At 38.6% G+C, this 27,857-nt stretch overlaps 1 protein-coding gene across 4 annotated transcripts in view; it reads right to left on the bottom strand.

The window, feature by feature from the left end:
- Positions 1-27,857, bottom strand: part of LOC149267621 (Small GTP-binding protein) — a 462,582-nt gene that overhangs the window by 378,025 nt on the left and 56,700 nt on the right. For all 4 annotated transcript variants that reach the window (XM_089433721.1, XM_089433718.1, XM_089433719.1 and 1 more), the window contains exons 3-5: positions 12,453-12,542; positions 11,872-11,928; positions 11,421-11,486 (exon numbers count right to left, since the gene is read on the bottom strand). In XM_089433721.1, the coding sequence (XP_089289847.1) occupies positions 11,421-11,486; positions 11,872-11,928; positions 12,453-12,542 (213 nt within the window). The remainder of the gene's footprint in view (positions 1-11,420; positions 11,487-11,871; positions 11,929-12,452; positions 12,543-27,857) is intronic.

Genomic DNA, 27,857 nt, shown 5'->3' on the forward strand with positions numbered 1-27,857 from the left:
CCGTAAAGTTAAAAAAGCATATTTCTGACTATGTTTTAGGGGTTTTGGCGGGAACTAAGGGTGTTTCAACTCTAACAATGTTGGCAATTAATGGTAATGTTAAATTCTTAAAGTTAAAGTGACATTTCCTTTAATTTTCATTTTCATCCTTTTACTTAAAATTTTAACATTACCATGAAATGACTAAGGATGTTTGAGAGTGGTTTCGACCTCATTGGATTTCATATGGAAAAACTAGAATTTTAAATTTCACTCAAAATTCAACAGACTTAATGGTTTTCAAGATTTCATGGTTTGGGGGTAAACAAAAAATGCAATCAGAGCTCCAAATGATGAGCAAAAATCCTGATCTAGATCCCATTGTGTTGGACGATATTGATCCAACATCAAAATGGGTGGAGGAGACTGAAGAACCTGTGTTTGAGGTTGATTTTGATATTGACATGGCTTTAGCGGGGGATAAAGCAGATTATGTGGTGGCATCAGAACCAAGATCAGTAGCGGCATCAAGGAAAGGCAAAGAACCAATGGAAGGCACTAGTCATGTAGGTCGACAAACTCGTGCTTCCATTAGGTCCACTTCTATTGTCATTGGTGGCATTGATACTGAGGTTGCAGATCAGGCTGAGGCATCCTCAGACTTTGAACCAGATGATGTCTATGTAGCTCCTGATGATGATCCTATGTCTAGTAGTGGTGATGAACTTGATGATTGATCATGTGTACACTGTAGACTTGTAGTAGGCCAATGGCCTCATAGCTTGCAGCATTGTTTTTGGACTTTATAGGCCATTTAGAGCCTCATTTCTTATGTATTTTGCTATTTTGTCGATGATATGTATTGCACTCGGTGCCATTTTGATACATTCACCTTTACATGGTATATAAATGAGCAAACTTTGCATATTTTGTCTCTATTGGCTTGGAGCTTTACATCTTAAAAATAGTTTTGCTTCATTAAAAATTAATTATTTAATGTATTTTTTTAAAACCGGTTCGTTTAGACCAAACCAATCCCGATTAGACCGGTTCTGGTCGGTAAACCGGTTCATTAGGTGGACCGGTCCGGTCACCGGTTCCGATTTTAAAAACATTGGTTCTCACATTATTTCATGGAAGCAATATGTCCCCCTATGGAGCCAGATGTTGCACTCAAATTGTCAAAGTTCCAAGGAAGCGGAAGTGCCAATTTTTTCCAACAGGATCGGATCACCTATCAGCAATCTATGCGTCATGGTCACCCCATTTTGCAATTTATATGATGTAAATGATCCTAGTAAGACCTTGAGTCTATGTAACAACCTAGGTAACCCTATAATTTTGATGACGAATTTCATCCTAGGAAGTTTTTTAACTTCACTAATTACCTGTGTTTCTAAACATGGCTAATCAAAAGAGTTTTTCCCCTCCAGCTTAAACCCCCAAAGCTGGGGTGAAATTTATTGTCGAATTATTTGGTGAGTCCTAGTGGTTTTAGTCAAGTCTGATGTAAAAGTGGTTTGGGAATAATTTAAGTTAATTGGCTAAATTATTTTATTACAAATCACTTGGTTTACTAGATCATATTGAGTCGCAGATGGGTTATGTGTCTTGAAGGTCTAAGACAAATGTGTATTCCCTCTTTGAGTCTTGTAAACGAAAATTCATATGTATTATAGGGTTGGAAAACTAATTAATCCCCTCGTGTAAATTAATTAATTTTTCAGGCAAAATAAAATTAAATCCTAAACCAGAAAATTAATTAATTAGAGTCAAGTTAAATTGTCTTATCAAAATAAATTCACCAAATGGAAAATTTCGTGGGTCTTAAAAGAGTCAATTCTTAAAGGTCCTCCAACAAGGGAATATTGTATTTTTCAAGAAAATTTGGACCCTTAGACCTTGGTGGTTACGTCAAAGCCAATTTTTCGAGCTATAATTAAAATGGAATTAAATGTTAAATTCGAAAATTCATCAAAAATAAAAAATCAAGGGCCAAGATTAAAAGATATTGAAGTGTTTATCAACGACCAAGATTATTTTGACAAGGATCAAAGAAACTAGCCGTTATTTTTCCATTTGGAGGATTCATCTAAAAATTAGAAAGTCAATTGAGTCTCTAGTCATCCTGATCTATGGCTAGAATTGTTGCTGAAGCAGTTTGTAAATTATTGTCCTGCTGGGAACTATTTTTTCTACTATAATAAAAGACTTTGGTGTGCAACTTTAGGTGTTCTTGTTCGTTGATCTGTGATATGTACAGGGTTCCTATGTGGTGCTTTACTTGACATATTTTGAGATAATACATAGTGTTTGCAAATACTCAATCCTTGGTCTCCAAGTTCACAGACTGTGAGCAAGGATCATCTTGCTTGGATTCCTAGTTTTTATATGGCAGATTAAATCTTCGCTAGGGCTATAGTGAGCAATAATTTTTCTAAAGCATTTTACACATTCTTTCAAGAAAAAATATTATAAAAATTATTTTCTCAAAATTTATTTAAAAATCCATTTACAATTTGTAAAATAATTTTGTAATTTTAAGTGTAAATTATTTTTCCAAGTTGGGTTGGGGTTTTAGATCTATTTTATATATATTTGGGGTTTGGGTGTTTATATTTTCATTTTTGCAAGTTGAATCAAGGGATCAAGTGAGAGAAGAGCTAGATCTAGGCCCTTGGGGGTAAGATCTAGTCTCTAGACAATTTTGCAAAGACATTTACTGAAGATTTGATGGCAAAATTCAAATCCAAAAGAACAAAAAAAAAAAAATAATAATAATAATTGAGACATGGATTTTCGGTTTTTGGCCTCCTCTTGCCATTTCAACCCCCCATTTATCATTTCAGCCCTTTTATCCCCACAAATTGGCTTTCCTTCGCCTTGTTTTGCCTTTTCTTAGTCTCTTTTGCCCTAATCTGCCCTAAACCCTTATCTGAAATTTTTTAAAGATAAATACTTGGTGGTTTTGCAGGTTTGAGGCTCAAAAATTCTGATTTTCAAATGCCATCTTCATCCAAAATTTTAGGTCACTTTGGCAAGTGTTTCTACAAGGCCTTGGGCCTAAATTTTGACCTCTAAACCCTTGTTTTACTTCAGTTTCATTACAACAATCAAATCAACAACAATTAAGCCTTAAAATCACATATTTAACAGTGAAAATCACTTCAAATTGTAAAATCTTAATTTTCGTGAATTTTGGCCACTAGGGCATCTTGGATTTGACCTAGATCTAAATTTTTGCTTGCTGGAATTTTCTACATAAATTGTTGAATCAAGTTACAAAATTTTCTGAATCAGAAACTTAAAGAGGGACAAAAGTTTTGAATTTTCAATTTCCAGCAAAATTTCACTATTTTTGGATATATTGAGGAATGCCTTGAGCATTGTAGGTTGTTGATCTGTCATCTGTTTACTGCTGTAATAAATAGATCAGATCTGAAATTTCTGATTTGAGTCCCTTAAGTAGCCCTAAAAACTATTTTTTCAAGTTTTGGTGAAATTTTACTATTTTTGGACATCTTGGGCATTGTTTTGGGCCTCATTAGTTTGTTGATCTGTGATCTATTTACTATTGTTATAAATATATCAGATCTGAAATATCACTGAATACTTCATCATAAAGTGGGCTAAACAAGTTAATTTACATTTGTTGGTCATTGGAAATTTTTATGTTTCATGGTTGAGCAAAATTTCATGATTTAAAGTGGCTTCCTCATTGTTGTCATAACACTAATAAAGTCTGGAATTTCTGAATTATTACTACTGATATAGACTGTCATAAATCTGAAATTGGCTTATCTCATCTTGGTCTTAAAGGTTGTCTAACTTTGCACTCAAAATCTGAAGTTAATCTTGTTGATAGAGTTATCTTGGGCTTCTAAGTTTGAATTGGCATAATATCTTGTGTTGATAATCATTGGTGGATAAGTTGATTTACTTAAGCATCTTGTGGATTGACCTATAGTTGAATTTTGCACTTGTATCGTTAAGCACTCATCTTGTATTAAGATCGTTTTTCCCATTGTTGTTAAGTACTATTGGCATAAAGAGTAATCATAACTTAAGTACTTAAGAAACTCAAACAATCTTAATTCAAGATAACCTCACTCATCATCTTGCATTTAGCATCCTAGATCTAGCTTGCATTAATAATTTACCTCCTAGCATAAGCTAGGTTGATAGAGATATAGGGAAACCCTTTTCACACTAGCTTGAGAGATTCAGTTTCTCCTAGTAGTTAACATAGTGACCTTGTAGTCATCAGAGCCACAGTCTCTGCACTGGGTGAGTAGAAGTTAGAACACAGGGGGAGGTAACGTTAATCAGGCCACTGGCTGCTTCCTGTTGGCTTCTGTTTCACAACTTACTTTGAGAATTATTTCTCAAAAAAGTGGGGGAAAAGGTTACATTTATACTAGACATCTAATTAAAATTTACCAAGATCATGCATCTCACATAGGTCCTAAGTCTTGCATATCATATAGGTTAGTCAAACATTCAAGCAGCAGGTGTCCATCCGGTCATTTTGTTCCAATTTATAGAAAGCAAGAATTTGTGACTCCATTAAGGCACTGGTCTCATAACAGAAAATCTAAATCTAATCAATAATCTTTCTTAATTTCAACCTAATGGCTAGGCCACTCATTTGTGTCTCCCAAACAAATTGGTTTCCAACTTGTCTTCCTTCGCCTCATTTCATAGGGGGCTACCCCCCATAGCTTGTTGTTGGGAAACAGCTAGAAGAACAGAGTGGGCGGGGATTAGAGTGACAGCCCCCGTCTTGAGCATTGTCGCGGTGTCTATACAATCCAAGCGACAGTAGTACTAAAAAAAATTAGTGTTCCAAAGTGATTTTGGACACTGTTGTCGCACAAAGTGTCTAGGCACTACGACAACACTCAGATCGGGGGTTGTCACCCTGATCCCCAATCTCTCCATTTAAGTTGTCTCCCTACAACAGGCTAAAAGGGGTAGACCCTATGGAAAAATGGAATAAAGAAGAGCTAGTCGGAAATCGACCAGTTCGAGAGACATAGCGAGGCGATCAAGTACTTGATTAAGATTCAGCAAGACCTAAGATTGGATTAGATTTTAAATGGCTAATACCAATGCCTTATGGAGTCAATGATCTTGTTGGGTAAATGAAGACCAAGTAATCGATTAGCAATTGCTGCTTAGGAAACAGAGATATGAAATCTATTTATAATTTAATGATAAAACTCTTTAACAATCGCTTGAAAATATTTGCAAAATGTCTAACATGTAATGAGCATTAAATAATTCAAACAATGATGATCAATTTCAATAGATGCGCAATGTTTTAGCAATTAAATTTCAAGAGATACAAACACTTTAATCAACCATGGGATTTAAGTGCTAACCAATTCAAATCCTAAAATTTAAATGGTTATGCTTAATGATCCAAATCTAGGAAATTCACCACTTTCAAATAGTTAATCTTCACACATAAAAATTTAAGCACATTTAACTATAGAGAAATGGCAAATACTAATACCACAAAAGTTCACCTTTAGATTTTATCCCTGATGAATTTGATTAGTCTTAGAAAAACTTTTCGATGTGCTAAGCAAGACTAAATGTGGTAAATGATTAATTAAGATCTCCTTTTTTTAATGTGACCCAAATAAATCAAAAGGGTTCAATAATTTTCTAAATTTTTTAATGGGCCAAAGGCCACATAAAAAATTTAAAATCTTCTAAAAGTTTACTTTTGATTTTAAAAATTAGGATGTTTCAAAGTCACATAAAATAAAATTAATTTGAAGCCCCTTTTAGCCTTTTTTAAGGAATTTTTTAACTTTTTAATGTTTTTAGATTTTAGATTTTTAGATTTTTTTTAGGATTTTTTTTATTTTTTTTATTTTACGTTTTAATAATACAAAAAAAATAAATCAAAACATAACTGATATAATGTAAAATAAAATCAAAGTGGAAAAGAAAAACCAAAATTGAACCCCTTTTTTATGTTTAAGATTTTTTTAAATCAAATTTAAAAAGACAACCCAACATACGTATCAAACCTGACCAAAGCTAAAAATAAAAAGAAAAGTGAATCAAATTATAAAAAAAGGGAGGAAACACAACCTAAAACCTAATCTTATACACTAGACAAAAAAAAATGAAAATCGAAAATCGTTTCATTGTTATGCGTATGCAGGTTGATGGGGTCGAGGGCGACAGAGGAGACAACGTAATGGAGGACACAGCAAGTCGATGGAGCTGAGGGATTTGCAGGCTTGAAGAATGTTGCGGGTTAGGAAGAAGAAGCAACGTGTAGAGACTGACGGTTAGCAGGTCAAGGCAGTAGCGGAAGGAAGGATTTGCTGGACGGAGGTAACTCGGACCAGAGGAAGAGCGATGAGGAGGACGACGGGCGGCGAGGAGGACGTGGAAGGTTTTGGCAGCGTTTTGAGACCGCGCAGGTCAGAAGAGGAGATATGCGGATGAGGATGGATAGACATCGAAAAGAACAACATGAGAATGGCTACAGCATGAAGGATGAGGGATCCGTAGAGATAAGAGGAGCAACATGGATACAAAAGCGAGGAGGGGTTATAGGTTTAGCGGATAATGGATGCAGTTATGGCAGCGGAAGGAATGCAAGTTCGGAGCAAAGAATGCGTAGAGGGGTGGGCTGGACGGAGCTGAGGGGATAGCACGCGGATGGGCAAGTTAGAAAAACCGAGTAAACCTGCTGGCGAATCGTTGACAGTAAAAATTTTCAAAATACCAAGGCAATAGAACAAATCCAAAATTTTCTGATAACTCCAAGCAGAAGAAGAAATTTCGAAGGCCTCAAGAAGGCAGCCCAAGCTCAAGACAAAACCAAAAAAACGAATTTCACACTTGTGCTTCAGATTTATCAATGAAACCCTCGAATGACAGTTCCCAGATTTAAAAAATTCCAAAACCCTTGGACTGCAAAAATAATGCCCCTACAGAAACTAGTTTTGAGGCAAAATCTTACCCTCCAGGGCCTAGATGTAGCTTCAAAATCAAACTTCGCCTTCAAATCTGCAACTTATTCCAGAAAACACAAACACCCATAACTCAAATATAAATGAAACCCCAGAAAACCTAGTCAGAAAAATAAAAAAATTACAGATCTATGCACAGGGACAGCAGATCTATCAGATCTGGCGAGTCTGAGTCCAACTCCGCTCCCAAATTTGATAATCTAAGGCTCTTAAAAGCCAGATTTATCAATTTAGTACAGAAAAAATTTTAAAATTTTAATTTAAATGGAGGTGCCTCGCCCAAAACCCTTCATGCATCAACAATAAAATTTCTTATGATAAGCCCAAGATCCAATCAAGCTGGGCTCTTCAGAAAATACTACTTGGGAGTTGGCTGGTCCAACTGAAAACTTTCCCAAACGCCCGATGATCTAAAAATCAAGAATTTCTTACACAACTCAGTTCAACCATTAACGTAGAGCGAGAAAACGACAATAAAATTCAGATTTAATAGAGATAGTTGCTATTATATTCAAAATTTAAATTACCATTTAAACCCCAGTGATTGAGCAAAATACCTGTGCTCAAATCACTCTTCAAAAAGCTATCATCAATAGCTAAAAGGAAATATATGCATGAAAATAACACATCTTATAGCATTTCCATGAAAAGTAACACCAGCAGAAATTAACCCCAAAGTCTTTCTTTATTGCTCATAAAAAAAAAAGATTTCAAGAAAGCTTTCACTTAGCACACGACTCAAAGATCGAATGAATTGACTAACAAATGAACTCCTATTTAAAGATAAATCCTCCAACGACTAGTTCGAGTAATCCTTGTCAAAGTAATCTCGACCGTTGATGAGGATCAAAATTTCTTTTAATCTCATCCGTCGAAATTTTAATTATTGAGGAAATTTCGAATTTTTCATTTAAATGCATTTTAATAAATTCAAAAATTAAAATTTTGCATTAATTTCCTCAAAATTTTGACTTTGACTTAACCCCAGGGACCAAAGGCCTAAAATTTAGCAAAATAATCAATTTACCTTAGTCCCTCGAGTTTTAAAATTTGAATTTTAAAGACCCACAAATTTTGCCTTTGGAAAATTTAAATTTACCTAGGACCTATAATTAATTAAATTTTTCGCTTAGGATTTTAACTAATTTTGTCCATAAAATTTAATTAATTAACCTATGAGGGGATAAATTATTTTTCAACCCTCAAGGCACTTTACATCATTATTTTCATATATTTTACATCAGGAGGGGGAAAACCCATCTGAAACAGACCCTCACAGACCACCCATTTTTGTGACACAAATATAATCCAGTAGACTAAGCAATTTGTAACAAAATAACCTAACCAAATAGTTAGGACTATTCCCAAATCACTTTTACACAGACTCGATCTATAATACTAAGACTCGCCTAAGATTCTGGTGACAAAATTCATTCTGTCTTTGGGGTAAGGCTAAAGGAAAACTCTGTCGACCATCCGAGAATGGATCAGTGAGACAAAAAACCTCCCAGAATGTAGATCGTTATCAGAAAAATAGTTTTACCTAGGCAATTACATACATGACACAGATCTCTTGAAATTATTTACATCATATATATGCAGAATGGGTTTACATTATAGCATGACAACCAAGCTGATGATGATAGCTGGACGACATGGACATATCGATCAGGTGCTATCCCTTTTGCGAAAAAGGGGGTAATCTGCTATGGGTCGTTGACACGTAGTGGTCAACGGACACTTTTCACTTGGATTTGTTTACTCGGATTTAGAAGGCCAACGATTTTACAAAGGGATATGCTGGAAAATTTCACCAAATTTGAAGATCTAAAGCATCTAAAGGACACCTATAACCATCTACTTTGTAAAACAAAAATTTCTTACACCATTGTAACCTCACAAAACCATTTTCCTCCCTTTATTCACAAGGGATACCATCACTACTAAGCATTGTAAACTTGAGGGAGCTAAGAGAGTCTCTTAGGCATCCTAATCCTGCTTACTTAGCATGGGGAGCCTCTTGCGTCTTGTGTCTCATTTCATGGTGTGTCCATTGGACTAAAATTTACTTAACACCGCAAAATATTAAAGTAGATTTCAATTTCATAGATTAGATTTTCCTTTATGCTTTAGATTAGATTTAAATTTTGCAAAGAGGAATGAATCCCATCAAATTCTCTTATGCTCTCTGTCATTGCAAGCCTAGCTTGATCCTTGCACGGTACCTAGAAAGAGCTTGTTGGTTGATCTAGTTTAATAGGGAAAACCACTTTGTCTTTATTGTAAGATTGGGGGAAAAGTAAAGGTTGACCTGTGAAATCAAGATGGGGATTAATTTCCCCTATTGTTGGATCTCCTAGCAATTGGGTGACTTGTGAAATCAAGGGAGTACTCATTGAAGTGAAACTTCCTCTCATTGCATCTCCTCGCACCCCTTTCTACCTCATTTGAAGGATAAGGATTAAGAGGAAATACACCTTAGATTAGATATAAATTTCTTGCAATCGCACATCTCAATCATGCACTCATACAGATCACCACATATCTGTCATCTCACTTAACTAATTTATCTAATCCAAGTGAAATCTAACTTAATCAAATTTACCAAGAATATTCTCCATAACATTTACTTTTACAGCATTGTGTTGATACTTCATTTGCCAGATTTACTTTTGAGCAACAAGCAATTTCTTTGGCATTTCACTTTCAAGCATAAGCATTTATTTTTTTGGCACTAATCTATATTGCTCTTCATTTCTGTCATTTGATCATTCATCATTTGCTTATCTATCTTGCTCATCTTGTATATTGATGGTGAATGTGATTATTTGCTCATCCATCTTTGATATTAATAGTTGATAGTTGAATGTATTCTTGTGTTATTCAAATAACTCCTGGAATATTTCCTATCTTGCTATAGCCTAATTAAGTCTTAGTTATTTTCTAAGGGACTACGCCCCTTAAGTTTTGCTAGGAGTTAACCTAGACGGATGAGTTGAGAATTAAATGACAACTACTCAACTCGAGACTTGCCCCCAACACCACACCAAGTGGATTAAATATTTTCTCCACATTAGCCCAAGTGTGGATTAGGTGGCAACAAGCTCCATTAGAAATCAAAATTTAATTGGGTTAAAAATTGATTTTCATGACATTTCACCCAACTTTGTTATCTTGCAAATCATAATGGGTAATTTGCATCCAAAAGAGTTTTATCTTCTCGAATTTACCACTAGTAAGGAATGAAAATTTCCATTGAAACCATTACCATATAATGCTGCACATGATTTTCATTTTTTACTTCTACCAATACCCATTTCATGTGAAAGAAAAAAAACATATATTTTGTGAATGCTCTCCAAAAATCGCATAATTCTATTGTGTAAAATGAGTTTATGGGCATAAATGGAATGCTTCTTCACATGGTTCTGCTACTCAATTATCCATTCATTGTACACATACATAGCTGACTTGTTGACCAGAGCTCTGTAAATTACAACAATATGCATTTATTAATAATGTATTTTTTTTTGCATGCAGAGATATATTTTAAGTGTCATGGTTAAGATATGGAAATGACTAGATGGTTTATATGTGGACACGAGTTTTTTCAGTCAAGGATCAAGAGGTTCCTGAAAAGGGAAGGGTGAAGACCGAATGTGATATGGCAATAAGGAAGAAACAAAGAAGTTTCTCAGGTTGATGTGTTTCCTGAGATATCAGAGCCATATTGCAATTTAGTAGTGAGGGATCTGTCCACCACTATAAAGCAATCATGATGATAGCATTCTGGGTTCATGTTAGCTTCAGCTTTGGTCTCCAATACAACGTAAGTGTCTTTCTTTTTCCGCCTTTGAGTTGCTGTTAAATGGGTGTAGCAGGGGTAACTTACAAACTCCCTTGAGATCTTGTACACAATAAATTCAAAATCCCAGTGACTGCTTTGCAGTCATCCATGGACATGAATATAATTTTTCCCTTTTTCTTATCTAAATGCATTGGTTTTTCCTGTAAACATTGCATTTTATTCAATGATCAATCATGAACAATATTCTGACTGAAGAGAATATACTTGCAAAAATTCTGCAAACAAAGAATTACAAAATGAAGTGTATGGGCCTGAAGAGATATTGAATGTATGGTTACAAATTGAGCAAATAAGTGAGCACAAGCTGTGATTGCCAGATTGAAACATTAAGCAAACCACATGAGAAAGAGAACAATCATGAGAAAAGTTTTTGTAAGCAACTTATATACTGAGCCCACTACTAGAAATACAAAAATTAAGCACAAGGCTTAGAATTATCATAGGCATGCAAATCGTAATCGGGAGTCTTTTCATTTCAACATGTGCCCACTGCAGTGGCTTTACAAGGAGACAAGTTAGACCTTCTTTCAAATTAAAAATATTTGCAGTAGAAGAAGAAAGAATGATCTTACTGGAATAATTTCAAGATTGTTCTCCAAGGCCAAATAAACATTAGCAAGAGTTTGAGCCTCTACGCCCTGCATAACACATACAGTGAAGATCAATACAAACTGCTCAAATCAAACAAGCATTGATCTTCCTTCCACATTCTTAGGCCTCACAAGAAGAACCACGCTATTTGAAATGTGTTAGAAAATATTTATTTTGGGACTTACCTTGCATGCACACATTTAACAGATCCCATGTGTATCTGAAGATAAATGTATATTTTCTCTTCTATGAACCTGTTTTGCACTCACTAATGATACACTACTCATGATTACATGCAATAAAAGTCATAGTATTTAAGGTGTCCACAGAATGATGTTCATCTCCAGCATAAATGCAGTAGGTCACAATGAACAAATTAAGTGACAATAAAAACGATCATTAATTATTAAAACAAGATCCAATATATAGTACCTGAGAAGCATCCACAACAAGAAGAGCTCCCTCACAAGCAGCTAGAGATCGAGAAACCTGGATACAAATTCAAGACACCATAAAATAAAAGTTGAGAGTTTATTTGGAAATTATGAATGTTTTCAAATTTTCTAGTATTCATTTGTCCCTTGTTGAATTTCCTTGAAATTCTGCTTGCTGCTTGAATGAACAATCTGAAACTACTTTTCTTTTCACCAAGACACGGAATTTCTCAACAATAGCAATGGAATTACACACAGAGATAAAGACACAATTATACAAGCGACACAAAAAATTTCTAGGGAACCCAAGAAAATAGGTAGAAAGTTACTCAAGAAAACTTCAAAACACATACTTGAAATTGTTGGGATGCCAAATGTGATAACCAAATATATAGTATAATAGATTAGAAAACAGCATTTCTATAAAGCATAAAATTTAGATATAGATTTGAAAACAGCATTACTATAAAGCATAGAATTCTTAGCTATTGCATTCTTATCTAGCTTACTGAAACAAAAAACATAGGAATTAGTAGCATGCATATGTTTACAAAGATTTTAGGCAAAAATATCACCAACCTCGTAGGAGAAGTCCACATGACCAGGAGTGTCAATGAGATTCAGACAATAGGGTTCACCATTTTGCCCAAGGTAACGCATGCGAGCAGCCTACAACACAAACCAGTATAAAGAAGATATATAATTGTGATAATTTAGCTTAATTCTTTCATTTGTTGTGGAAATTCACACTATTCAATCATATTGCATGGCTCATTGTGAGTTTGATCTAAAACCAACAAACTATCATACTGAATATTTCAAGTATCTTTTGACCCAGATTCTATCATTTAGATAGGGAAACCCCACAAAATTTCAGTACAATTAATTGAAAACTAGTTTCACATACTAACGGCATGGCGAGATTGTCCTGAGAAGAAGCAACCCTCTTACCATCCCAGTATAAATTCAACAAAGTTACAAATGGCATCAAAATGCAAAGGATAAAGGATATTCTAATGGTAGAAAGTTTAGAGCATAAATAACATGCAAAGAGAAAACCAATCAACAGTTTGTATTTGACCCATTGTGCTTCTTACACCAATTTTGGTGGAAACTAAACCTAACTCATTGATGATCCAGCCTCAATGTTGATTGAATGTTTGGTGCCTTTTATATTCTGATATCTTGTAGCTATAAATTTTGTAACGTCTTTACATCAAATATGTAAATAACAAATAAGTTCTATAAAATAATTACAAAAACTGATGATCATGCAATTCCACCTTGTCACTCTATGCCCACCTTGAAAATATTGATGTTGAGAATAATAAATAAGGTATCAATAATTTAATTATATGGTTCTATATTGTAGTTAATGTACTATGCTTCATTTTTCACAATTCCATTGTTGCTAACATTGTAGAGAGATAGAATTTAATAATTGACTGTGGTTGAGAATGTCTATTACAGCAAGAAAAACTAGACAGAGTAACTATTTATTGATAATAGCATAACAGCGTCATGTATTTTGTCGGTTAATAAATTTATTGGATTGTATGATTATATTGATTCACATGCCCTACAGTTCAAAAGGAGATAAAGTTATAATTTTGTAGATTTCAAAGAAATAACTCTTGATGTTTGTACTGTAAAAATTCCTTGTAGATTCAAACTGCTTATGTAATTTGCTAAAACAAAAGACTTGAATCTACTCTACTCATCAGCAGAAACAATTAATGAATCGAGAAATCACAATATTCAATCACATATGCTCAAAGATTGTTATGAATTAGATATTCATAACTAAATATATATATTAAATAATAGTTATTACAACAATAAATAAATACATAATAATTAATAAATAAATTATTAAATTAAGGTAAAAACACTTAATTAGTATTGAATAGACATCAGTGCCAAGGGACATGTCTTTTGGGCTCATGGCCAGCCAACTCCTATAAAGGAGAACCACAATAGCCATGTAACCTGTTAGCGTTCGAATTTGCCTCAGGCTGAAGAAGGCAAAACTCGAGGCAACATCAAACCAAGCTCAGCCTCGTAGCTAGCCCTACGAGGACAGGAGAGGGCTCTCTCCGGGTCTATCTCGGCAGACAAGTTTTCAAAGGGGCTGAGATGACCGATAAAGAATACTGATTTTAGGCTAGTAAATTGATAGAAAAGTTTGATTTAAAATTTTGAGGTTTTGTTGGAAAAAAGGGAAAGGCAATTTTGGGTGCGGGGATGAGACACAGCTTTTGCAGGGGTCTATTTGGGGCAAGGTAGGCGATCGTCTTGATGCTTTTAAAGGAAATGAATGGGTAGATTTGACTGGTGAGGAGCTAAGGAGAGCAAGAAGCTTTCAAGAATTCTCCTTAAACAGATGAAAACATAGGAGATCAAACAAACTTAAAGGCAGAGCATACAGATTATGAATTCTACCTTAACACTTCATTTGTTCAATTGCAGAAGATAAGAGGAGGAAAGTGATACACATAAACAACTTACAAATACTGAAAGAAGCACACCATCAACACAGATAGCCACAGGAATCCCAAACAGTACTGCAAAACCCTGGTCTTTCCTTTGCCAAAATTGCAGAGATACAATGTACAATAGAGTCTAAGCTTATCCCCCAAGAGTCCAACCTCTCCAACCATGAAAATGATTTAGAAAATACATAATATATACCATGCCAACCCATTCCCTAGCCTCTAGGGGTCGAGCTCATCATTCTAGGAGTTGTTTCAATCAATTCTAAACAAAGCACTACAATCTAGGCAATCAAAACAACTTGCCTCTATAAGCTAGGAAACCAATTCATTCATTAATTTTTTGCTATTTTATGAATGAATCTTCTAGAATAGGTAAATAAGTGTCATGTCAACATGAAATTTCATTAATTACATCAAGGAAGGTGAAAAATCCCACCAAAAGTCAAAACTAGTCAAATGGCTGTGTTTTCCTGAGTTGAAGATGAAAAACTTGGAAAATATCCTGATGCATAGCGCGCCAAAACCCTACGCGTAGCGCGCCTTTCAGCCCACTTCTGGGGCACTTTCCGGCATCCAAATTGAGCTCAGGTGGGCTTGTTGGAAAGGTCTGGATGTCTACTTTCCAACCCAAGTGGAATTTTTCAATTTGGTGCCCATTTTCCCCTCCAAAAGTGCATTCTCCCAAGACTGCTTCCTGTGTGTCCAAAAAGGGGCAGTGAGGTCATTTTTTGCATGTTTTTTGACCTTTTGGGGACCCAAACCTTGATGAAATGCCTTGGCAGTGGCTGAGCAGATGTATTTCATCATGACAAATCCAAAAATGCAAACCTTTCTTGAATTGGACCTCCCCATCTTCAGGGTAGCGCGCGGCGCGCTACGCGTTGAGGGCAAAAACCTGTTTTTAATACAAAAATTTCAAAATTGACAAAAACTTCTCCAAATTTTTTGAAATTTGAGCTGGGGGTATCTCATCAAGTACCATGCTCCTTCAAAGAGGCTTCGGCCAAAATTTGGAGTGGATCGGGCCTTTTTCTCCGTTTTAGTGCCTTGCTCAATCGCCCTTTAAGGATCTTCATCTTCGCTTTGCAAACATGCATGCGAGCCCAATAATGAGTTTTCATATGTCGGAGCATGTCCTTGTCCCTGTTTGCCTTGGCTAACAATTTCTCTAAATGAGTGTTCACCCGGATGAGCATAGACTCTCGCTCAATAGGTGTCAAATCACCGGGTCTCTTGCGGGCCAAGTTTCGGTCTTCTCGGATTTGCCGCAACTCATAAAGAGTGTGTTCATCTTCTAGCTGTTTGTTGCGCTGCTCCAAGTAGTTAATTGTCCACCTAGCCATTTCTAACTTTCTTGCAGCAAGTGATTCTCAGCCCTTTGTTTCTGGATGATCTCCTTTAGCTCCGAGCTAGGAGAGCTAGTATCAAGGTCAATGATATCTGTATCCGGATCTCCTGAAGGACCCTCATCAAACATAGGCTGCTTACCCCTATCCTGGACCTGTACCTGTGCTGAAGAAGGCGAGACCCTTTCCACATGATGTGGAGATAATACTCGTTTTGCTGCTGCGAACAAAGGTCTAGTGCCTCTCTGATATGTAATGAAAATAGGCCTGGTCTCATGATGCTCAAAACACTGCATAGCAAGAGGACAAGCATGCAATTCTCTAAGGTTGATTGGTTCTTCCCTGACATGTTTGTCACTTTTCCGAGGCCTCCGGGATTCCTGTTCTCTCAAGGGAGAATCACTTTCGGTCTCTGCCTCATATTCAGATGAGTGACCAGATGACATGACTGCTGATATACAAACTGCCTTGAATGAAACTGTGGTGTGCAATTGAATGTGAACTGCTTTTTTGCTCTAACAATGCTGTGACCAAGGGGACACAAATGCACAAGGGAATATTAGGAAAGGGGAAACATTAAGGAAATAGGGGCAATGAGAATAAAACAAGGAATTTAGGGAAGGGAAAGGGCATAGAAATTCTGATATTTTAGGGTTTGGGGTGAAGTAGGGAATATTATGGTTGTAATAGAAGGGAGGGGTTAGAATTTTGTAGGGGATAGTGTAGGGTTTTATGAATAATTTTTAAGGAAAATGTTGGTGAATATGGGAGGGGTAGGAAACACAAAAGTGGGAAAACCTTGGCAGCATGTAATTTTGAAACCCTAGCAAACTAGGCCTTTGAATCCACACAGCAACTTTAGGGTTTTTACATTTAATTTTCATGGCACATCTATCATAATTTTTTCTCATTAATCTTGCAAAACCAAGAACCAGCCATGGAAATGAAGCCTACCTGTGGTTTGCTTGAGTTAGGAGAGGAGTTGAATACTTGTTGGCGAATTTCTGGGCAGAATTCCCAACGCGTAGCGCGCCTCACCCAACGCGTAGCGCGCCTCACCCAATGCGTAGCGCACCCCTGGTGCGTAGCGCACGAGTAAATTTACACTGAGAAAAGTGTGCTGATGCGTAGCGCGCCCTGGGTACGTAGCGCGCCCTGGGTGCGTAACGCGCCCAACCTGATGCGTAGCGCGCACCCAGCTACATAGTGCATTTTGCAGGAGGCTTTTGGAGGCCTTCCCGATGTCGAAATTAGGTGCAGGATAGCTCATTGGAAAGGTCTTTGAGTCTACTTTCCAAAACAACTGGAATTTTTCATTTTGGAGTTCATTTGACCTGTCAAAAATCAAATCTCCCAAGATTGGTCAAAATGTGCCAAATGAGGCTGCCTCAAGGCAGAGTGTTGTTGCAGTCAACTTTGGAATGTCTTCCTCAACTCCAAATTGAGCTCATGATAGCTCATTGGAAAGCTCTTTGTGTCTAGTTATCATTTAACTCATCAAGAAAGTCATTTGGCCAATCAAGCTAGGAGAAAACTTGATTTTCCCAAGGTCACTTCAGAGGTGCATTCGATTCTCCTGAGGCAACGGTATTTTTGACATTTCTCTAAAACCATGACACCTGTGTAAAAAGTGAAGGAGGTTTTTCTTCCTTGGCATGTTGTGGACAAAAACCTCTCTCAGTTTTCCCAAATTCATTTTTGATTGCTCAGAAACATCATGTGAGTAAAACCTATCCCGATGTGTGAAACAAGGGATTTTGTCTAAATGAAGCGAAATGAAGGGGATAAGAGGCTTGTAAATTCTTGGGAAAATTTTTGGGAGTAGGGAGGGATGTTAGGAAGCAGGGGAAAGTGGAATCTCAGATATTGAGTGAGGGGAAGGGGTCCAAAAGGGCAAAACACAGGCCCAACCTAGAAAATTGCCAAGTTGTAGCAAGAAACTAGGGTTTGTGCAAAAATGAGGAATTTGGGGGATCTCAATGATGGGAAGCATTTGATAAGGTACTTTAAGGATAGGGGAAGGTGTATGAACATCAGGATACAAGTTTTGCCGATGATTTGACCGTCCAAGAGAAATTGCCTTCAAAACCCTAGGAGAGGGAAATGACCTTACCTAGGCGCAACTGAAGCATGAACAAGGTGTAAAATGACTCATTAGAACTTGACATGATGATGACAACCCTATGAATGATGATAGACTCAGCTGAATAGTGACATAAATTGGCATTTGGGCAATTTTGAAAAGAATGAAAGCAAACCCTAGACCTAATGCCTAGTGACCAAATTTTGCTTGAAGACTCACTGAAATGACAAAATTTGACCTTGACACTCTGAGACCACTTTGTAAGAGAATATTTGATCACTGGAGGAAGGCTGGAAAGACTGACACTAACATAACCATCATCTTTCATCTTAATAAAATATATATGTTTGAATACATCAATGTATTTGAGTATTAATTGTCCAATAACAAACTAGTGTTCCAGTGGTATCAGAGCAGGTTCGCCATCCTCTGTTGTTTGTTATTCTTCTATCCCCAGTCCACTATCACCATTCATCCTTTGATTCGACAACCATTGCCCATTGCGTATCTTCCACCAGTCATCGAACTCACAACTGCTGCGTCCCTTTATGTTATACTGTTGTGTCCTTCTGTCTACACCTCCGTTGCCCCCTCCCCCCCATGTGCGTTTGTTCGTCACTGATCCTCCAACCGCTATGTCCTTTCGTCTGCACCTCCGTTCCCCCCCGCTACGTCTATCCGTCTACACCTTCGTTAGCTCCCCCTGTCCCTGTCCACATACATGTCTTGACCCGTGAGCACCCAATCGAACCTGTGTTGTCGGCGGTCAACTCCCTTCGTCGTTTTACGGGTGACACATGACTATTGACCAAGAGTCGTATTAATTGGATTTCATACGATTTTTCATAACATTAACATTATATTACATCTTTTTTTTTTTAAGTATTGGGGTTTAAGCAGTGCATTATATTAGATATCATTTTGGGATTCAACTGTGTTAAGTAAGTCATTCACGTATGACCATTTCCATGAGAGGTAGTCATAACTGACTAATTTCTCATGATTTTTGAATAGTTCACTTAGCACTCATTGCATCGGGTGATGCTCACAGGGGTGAAGAAGTGGGATTGAAACTAGTGAAATGAATCACATAGCATCAATCATCACTTCCGGGGCTTGCACCCGGTAACCAGGACTTCCCAGGAGGTCACCCATCCCGGAACTCCTCTGGCTCAAGCGCGCTTAACTGTGGAGTTTTCCCCACAATCAAGCCCACTTAGCTTGCTACCCCATTTGCAAAACCTTAGCAAGTATTGTGCCTCATGAACCATTCAAGTAGAGATCCCTTGACTCTTTTTGAATTTAAGTATTGGGGTTTACGCAGTGCATTATATTAGATATCATTTTGGGATTCAATTGCGTTAAGTAAGTCATTCACGTATGACCATTTCCATGAGAGGTAGTCATAACTGACTAATTTCTCATGATTTTTGAATAGTTCACTTAGCACTCATTGCATCGGGTGATGCTCACAGAAGTGAAGAAGTGGGATTGAAACTAGTGAAATGAATCACATAGCATCAATCATCACTTTCGGGGCTTGCACCCGGTAACCAGGACTTCCCAGGAGGTCACCCATCCCGGAACTCCTCTAGCTCAAGCGCGCTTAACTGTGGAGTTTTCCCCACAATCAAGCCCACTTAACGCAGTTGAATCCCAAAATGATATCTATTATATTACATCATTTGAGATACATACATACATATATATATATATATATATATATATATATGATTTAATATATATACTATATTATATAGTTATATATATTCATCTAATTAAATAAATAAATAAATATATATATATATATATATATATTATAATAATAAAATTATTATTATTAATATTTAAATAAATAAAAAATAAAAATAATAAAAAATGGGTCTACAAAGAAAAAAAAGGAACAAAATGGGAAGCAGTAATAATGACGATAGTTCGAAGAAATTTCAAGAAGAACTCAACAGAGTACACAGGCGCCTTGACGAGGTCGAAAGGAAGCAAGATAATTTCGAGATTCAGTCAATGGCAAAGAATATCATAGCAATAAGGAGCATGATGAGTCGGTCTATGGGAGGAGCCAATCCACCTTTTAATCTCTCGGAGACGCAAAGTCCAAAAACTCCAAAAGGAGAAATTTTTCCAAATCATGAAATTCCATCGATGCACGAAAAGCCACGAATACCACATATATAGTTTGAAGGAAGTCAATACCATACAAAGTTATCCGACAAAGACTACCTCAAAATTAAAATGGAATTACCTAAATACGATGGTAAGGACCATAAAGGCGCCATTGTATGGGTAAATAAAATGGATGCCATTTTTGGAGCAAACCCACCAATAGGTGAACAAGAGAAGGTCATGACCACATCCAACTACCTGGAAGCAGAAGCGTATGATTGGTTCCTATGGTGGTCTAACAAATGTGCAACTCACTCGTTCAATTGGCAAAATTTTAAAAACACCCTGCTAAAAAGGTTTCATGACGAAGAAGAGGATGATGTTTACGAAAGATTCGTTCACCTCAAACATAAGGGATTAGTAAGCGAATGCACTCACGAATGGGAAGTATTAGCGATAAGGAAAAGGGGATTCTCAGACAAAGAGCTATTAAAAATGTATTGTTGTGGCCTTAAGGATTACATTCGGGAATAATTAAAATTATATAAACCCCAAACCATTGAAGATGCCAGACACGCAGCCATAATTATTGAACAGAAATATAAACTCCATAAAGCACCATATGCCAGTAATGAAAAATCAAACAGCTACTCCAAGGGGAAGTCAAGTAAACCATCTTTAGAAAACACTGGTAAGTACGTTCCACCACCAATGCGCAATGGAGGAAAACAAAAGTCTAATGTTGAAAGAAAAAGGGATGGAAAGTGTTGGACATGCGGAGACAAGTATTCCCTAGGATACAGATGCACGACGCAAAAACTTTACAACTGCGAAGCAAAACAAGAAGAAGAATCTTCAGAAGATAGCTCTAACGAAGAAAACAATGAAGAAAATGAGAACCCTAATCTAGATCAAGAAGAAGATATGCCATGAATTTCTCTGGCAGCCATCATAGGGATAGCTCCGCCACAAACACTGAAGCTTAAATGCCATATCAAGAAACAAACTGTTATTGTTCTAATAGACTCAAGAAGTACGCACAACTTTATAGATGTCAATGTTGCAAAAAGACTGAACATTTTTGCCTACCCTGTAGCAAATTTAAAAATTTTGGTGGCAAATGGAAAACAAATAGATGGAGTGGGAAAGTGCCATAAAGTCAAAATGCCACTGAATGAATATGAAATGGAGTCTAGTTTTTATACAATCCCCCTAGGAGGAGTAGACGTCGTCTTAGGAGTACAACGATTGCTGTTGATTTGGGGTAGCATCGGATGTGCTCTAAACCTCAAATTTTGCAAGGAGGCTTGGGCACAAGTATTCCAAAGAACCCAGAAAGTGTTTTGGGAAATTCCACCCAGAAGTGATTTTATTAAGATAATTAATATTTTTAATGGGGTTCCTAAGTCTAAACTTAGGAGGGCCATCGTGGAGTTTTCGACCTGCGCAGGGATTGAAACCCTTGTCATGGCAATCGTTGGAGGCGGCGTGGAGGGGAAGGACGCAGTCCTCCACAGGAACGATAGCAAGAACGCAGCGCAGGAGTGTTACGACTCTCCTCAAACCCCTGAAGCAGGCTTGTTCATGCGGCCCAATACCTGGAAGTTACCGGAGGTCGTGGGTACAGCGTTTTCCCTTCGGCCATATCTCCCAAAGCATGAGGGGCCAAATGAAATTAGGGCCAATCTGAAGGAGAAGCTAACAAAACCGTTCGAGACCAGAGATCTGCAGACGGTTTTCGTAGTTGGGTTCAGAACTCTATCTGGGGGCGGAAATCTGTCAGAAATCGGCCTGATATATACAGGATCTGCAAATCCAGGGATAGTCTGGCTCATCACTTTGCAATCGCTTCATGCATGTAAAGTCGAAGGGTTGCATGGGGCAGATCCGCCTTTGTACACATTTGCATGGCCCAATCCCTGTAGATCCAGGACGGATCTCTCAAATATGAGCAAGATGCAAGACCTCCAGGAGCTCAGGCAGCTGATCGGTGGGTATATGCATCGATCCAACAGAGGGTTGGCAGATCGCAACAGGCAAATGGTAGAATGCCGCAATAGAAGTTCAGAACTGGCAGACCGTCGACAGCTAGAACACAAGGCACCCAGCCACGTCATCATTTCAGGCGAAGCAGGAACTCAGCAAAATTGCAGACATCAGGTAACTCCCTTTCAGATTTTCATTAAAACCCCAGAGACGCAATCTTCTTTAGTATGGGTACATGCAGAAAATACTGTGTTGCAGCTGAAGCAGAAAATCTGTGCATTGACTGGATACCCTAGCCAGATCCAACACTTAGTCAATGGCAGATGGTCTCTCCAAGACAACAGAAGCATGGGAAGCTATGGGATTAGCCCAGGAGAAACCATTCTTTTGAACCTCAGACTGAGAGGAGGAGCCCCTCCTCAGGGCCAGACAAGCAGCTCAGGGGGAGACAAAAACTCCTCAGGAGGGGACAAGGGGAAAAAGCCAGCATCTCAGCAGCACCCCAAAGGAGGTTCCTCCTACAAAAATATCCTTCAGGGTAACAAAGACACAGGGTCCCCTCCGGATCAAGGCAGGTATACTCCTAGGCCATACATAGTAGACCAGTTAGGGCAAACCCCAGCCCTAAATTTTGACTCTACAGGGCTTGATGTTTTCGTAAAGTCCTATGAAACGCAGGCCCTAATCTGTCGTTTTAACAGTTTCTGGCCAAAACCAATGGATCTATTCCATTGGATCTTCACCTCTTGGACCATGGAATGTGATATACATTTATGCTCCAAGGGTTTTTTTATAGTTAGATTCGCATCCTCGGAAGTCAGAGAAAAAATCATCAGAGATGGGCCTTGGTTCTGGGGAACATCGGGGCTGTTCATGACCCCATGGTTCCCAGATTTTGATCCAAACAACATGACTGTATCCAAAGTACCGGTTTGGGTCCGTCTATACAACCTTCCCCTTCACTTTTGGAGTGACCAAGTCTTGGAAGGAATTGGGAACAGCATAGGGAAATACATCAAAACAGATCTGGAGAGGACTGATGAAAGGGTTTACACTTTTGCACGCATTTGTGTGAAAGCAGATCTAAGCAAAGGGCTACCAAATAACATAAAGCTGATCTACAAACAACAAAACTGGTTGCAAGCACTAGAATACGAAAATACTGCTTTCAGATGCAGGCTTTGCAGGCAGACAGGACACCTGCAAAGCACATGCCCAGAAGCAAAAAAAGCAAACAATAAAAAGAAGCAGAAAGGGAAGCAGAGGAAAGGATGGCAATTTCCCCCCCCTGACTCAGATGATGAAGAATCAGAAGCAGAAGAGGATGACACCCACGCAGAGAATGCAGAGGTATCCCAAGAAATGGAGACACAGAAGGAAACTACAACAGAAAACAAGATCACAAAGCTCCATCAAAATGAGGCAGAGAAGACAAGCAAGGATCAAAGCATGGGAGGGATCAAACGGCATCACCACTCAGATACTTCAGACTCAGACAAGGAAACAGCCCCACAGAAAGCAGAAACACAGTTAGTCATAGCTTCGATCGAGCCCACTCAAGGAGAGTGGCGCAAGGTCGAAAAGAAAAAGGGGAGAAAAACTTGAAGTGTGAGCATTTACTCACTGCCGGAATTCAGTTTTCTCTTTCCTCTCATCTCTTCTCTTATTCTTTTATATGCACGTTAGTCTTCTAACGTTGCATGGGGTGCGAATGCACTCGAGCCCATATGGGCAACCTATGGAAATGCTTAAATGCATCTGCTAGTGTAACTTTTCGTTTTTTAAATAAAAGGTTACAGTTTTTTTCTTTGGAAAAAAAAAAGTCTAAACTTAGGAAAATTAAAATATTAATGGACATAAAATTTAATTAGGGTGAAACTTCTAGAAAAAGCCATGAATCAAGCCAAAACGATCTGAGCCTTTGCTTAAGATGTAATCTAGGTTGTTGGTTACCCAACAAGAAAATATAACAAGGGGCTTAAGGGTCATTTGGAAAACACACAGAGAGATAGAGAAAATCAATTTTCTAAAGTGAGAAGTTCTCAAGTGGAAAAATCGATTGAGAAAATCTCTTGCAATTGAAGGGCAAGGATAGCAGCTTCTAGAGAGAGAGATTCTTAGCCGGAGATACATCAGCAGAGAGAGGCAGTGAGTGATCCAGAAGCTTCCACACAGAGGCTGACACAGGGCCACGCAGAACCAGTGCAGAGGGAGAGAGAGAAGTCTGAATTCTGCAAAGGAATTCGATTTTTAGAAATCGAGAGCCAGGGTGTGAGACCAGGAGGCAAAAATCAAATTTCCAAGGCAACAGATAGACCAACTAGAGAAGTGATGCAGCACCCAGAGAGCTTGACGTTGGGCTAACGTAGACACAACACAGAGGCAGCGAGAAAAGCCGGGGGGCAGACAGTTTGGGGCAGGATCAGCCAAGATTTCTCAGTGATTGTTTGAGGTAAACCCACAAAGCTTCTGCCAGTATTTCTCTCTGTAAATGAATAACCTAGTGAGGTATTCAGTGATGTATTCAAATTTTGCTACTGCTTAATAATAATAAACCCTCAGAGCTGTTGCACCGGTTTTCCTGCATTGGGTTTTTCCGGGGACTATTTGTCCAAAAATAACTGTGTACTATGTGTTGTAAATTAAGTGAAGGCTGCAGATGTATTTGCTTTAATATTTCTAGTAGAGTACAGTAAATAACTTGCATGATTTAAACAAGTACGAGAAGTAACATCAATTTGTTGCAGTAGGGATTCCAGCTTAGGAATTTTCACATGATATCGGAGTTGTTGAGGTGAAATAGGAAGAGCAAATCTAGCACGAAAGCAAGAGCCAACTTGTTGCATCAAGCAGCAGTTCGAATCCCCTGAGGGATAGCACAGTCCTAGCCAGGAGGGCTACCTTTTCGTGGGTGTCTCTCTCTGAATGAGCCAGTAGAGAGGTAAGATCTCCATATCGAAAACTTGCCAAGGCAAAGGGAGCTACGCAGAGCCACGTAGAGCTAGAGGGGAGTAGTTTTCTGCAAGCTGAGTATTGGGCAGCAAAGTAGTCATAGGGAAGAAGCAAATCGCATAGTGAGGGAATACTTCCTCAGTGATTTCTTGCTAAGGAAATTAGCATTTCTCATTCACAGAGCAGCAGGGGAGCAGCAACTTACCAGCTCCATCAGGGAGTGCCTAAGTCAACCTAGGAGCTACGCAATAGGGAGAAAGAGGGAGTTGTTTGACAGTTTTTGAAGGAGATGGCAACCAATGGCTTGAGGAATCAGGACAGGTTGGATGGAGCCTCCAACTATGCCATCTGGAAGGCTAGAATGACCTTTCTAGATGAGCATGCCCTCAAGACTTATTTTGATAATGTGGTAGCTATCCTAGCAGATGCAGATCCGCTGAAGAAGTACAGAGCTAAGATGGCTAAGGCGAAGAGAATGATCTTGGATGGAGTCAAGTATCACATGGTGTGCCACGTTGCTAACAAAGGGACCGCTAAGGAGATGTGGGATGCCTTGGCCGCATTGTATCAGGGATCTTCCCAACAGCGGAAGATGTACTTAGAGAAGAAATTGAGATCTGCTCAGATGCAGAAGGGAGAACGTGTGGATCCGTTTCTTACAAAACTGAAGGAGAGCCGTGATGAGCTGTCAACTGCGGGGCATACACCTCAGGACTCAGAGTTAATGAGACTGGCTCTAAATTCTGTCTCAGATGATAGGCAAATCTTTGTCCAGAGTGTCTTGGGAAGAGCAGTATTGCCAAATTGAGACGAGATCTGGGCAGCTCTAAAACAAGAAGAGTTGAGGAGAGACCTGCTCAAGGTCAAACTTGATGGGAGCAACAGCAACAGTGGGTTGAAGCCCAAAGTGGAGGAAGAGAATGTTGATTTTGGGTAGCATTGGATGTGCCCTAGCCATGAAATTTGGTGGAGAGGCTAAAGCACATAAGATTTCCAAGACCCAGAAATCGTTTGGAGAAATTCCACCCAGATGAAGAGTTATTAAAATAATTAATATTTTTAATGGGGCCCTAAGTCTAAACTTCGGAAAATTAAAATATTAATGTGTATTAAAATAATATGGGTGAGAAAGTTCTAAGTGACGAGGATCAAGCCAGTTCTAATCTTAGCCGTTGATATGGGACTTAATCTCGGTCGTTGAATCGTCAACAAGAAAAGTATAAGAGGAGGCTTGAGGGTCAGTTGGGGACACACCAAGAGAGATCAAGAATTCGATTTTTTGGGGCGAGGTTTGTTGAGGAAATCGAGTTAGTAATCAATTGCAATGAAGGGAAGTTCAGCAAGGGATTTCGATCCAAGGCTGAAGAATACATATCAGAGAAGCAGCTAAGGGTCGAATGAGGCAGTGCAGAGCCTAGGAGGACAGACGCAGAGCTAAGGAGGCCAGCGCAGAGGACGCGGAGGGCCATAGAGGCTGACACAGAAGCCGTAGATGCTGACGCAGAGGACATAGAGGGCTTCAGAGGCAGCGCTGGGAGATTTTGTGGGGCAGACTAGGAGCTGATCAGCAAATCCTGAGCTGTAGAAGGTGACGCAGTTCTTGAGCAATGCTTGGAGCAGCTTTCGCTGCTGAGCACATGGAACAGCCAGAGTCACTGTGGGATTGATCATCTGGTCGCTGATTTTCTAGAATAGCTATCTCCGGAGAGAGGTACTACTGCCAAGGATATTCTCTGAAGGGTGAGCCATTTCTGGCACCCTAGTTGTATTCACAAATCTGCTTAATAATACAAACCCTCTATATGCTGCACCAGTTTTCCCGCATTGGGTTTTTCCAGGGACGATTGTCCGAAAATAACAATGTCCCTTGTGTTATTGTTTCTGTTTACTTCAGTACATGATCTGTATATCTATGAAGGTTGCATTTGTGTTTACTTTGATATTTATGCAATTAAATAACTTGTGAATGTAAAGAACAAGTAGGAGATAGTAAACCAGAAATTGCAGTAGGGGTTTCTGATGTGTTAGATTCAGAAATTTTCACATGGTATCAGAGCGATTGCAAATCATAGGCAACCAAAGGCATCAGCCAGGGAATCCGAGAGCTTGTAGCAGAGAAGCAGTTGTCCCAAGAGACAGCGTTGTTTCAGAGCCAGAGACGCAGAAGGAAGAGTGATGCAGTGCAGAGAAGGTGACGTAGAGGTTCACACAGTACCTACGTCAACATTCTGAACCAGGAGAGGAAGACGCAGTGGTTAGGAGGAGCCCACGCAGTAGCTGCGTCAGCTATCCAAGCCAGCGCAGAGGCAGAGGGGGGCAGATCAGGCCTACGCAATGCCAAGTCATCTTTCTCAGTCAGGAAGGATTGACGCTGTGGCCAGGAGTCGCTGATCCAGCTCTCACTGTGATTGCGCAGAGCCAGAAGGGCTCAGATTCTTCAGTTGTCGGGGCTAAGGGAGCTGTGCAGATTTTGATTTGAGGAGATGGTGGGACACTGGTTCTATCAGTGTAGAACAGTGTCTAAGGAGACTAAACCAAGGTAGAGGGAAGCACTACCTTGATAGATTTCTAGCCAAGAAATCTAGATCCAGGTTGCAGTGGCAAAGGACAATTGGAGAGGAGTGATTCAACAATTGGCCGGAAGATTTCCAAGAGGGAAATCAGGACTCAGAGGGAGTCTAAAAGATTCTACCAAAGATTCTACCAGTATTTCTCTTTGTACCTGAATAACCCAGTGAGGTATTTAGTGATGCATTCAGATTTTTCTACTACTTAATAATAATAAACCCTCAGAGTCGCTGCACCAGTTTTCCCGCATGGGTTTTTCCGGGGACTACTTGTCCAAAAATAGTTGCGTCTTGTATGTTGTATTTTTCTTTCTTGCTCAGTGTTTTGTTTCTGCATATATGTAAATTAAGTGAAGGTTGCAGATGTATTTGCTTCGATATTTACCGTAGAGTATAGTAAATAACTTGCATGATTTAAACAAGTAGAAGTAATA

Source organism: Pinus tabuliformis, chromosome 6, assembly GCF_031772625.1.
Source record: "Pinus tabuliformis cultivar Carrire ecotype Pingquan chromosome 6, CPIR1, whole genome shotgun sequence".
In the NCBI taxonomy this organism is placed as follows: Eukaryota; Viridiplantae; Streptophyta; class Pinopsida; order Pinales; family Pinaceae; genus Pinus; species Pinus tabuliformis.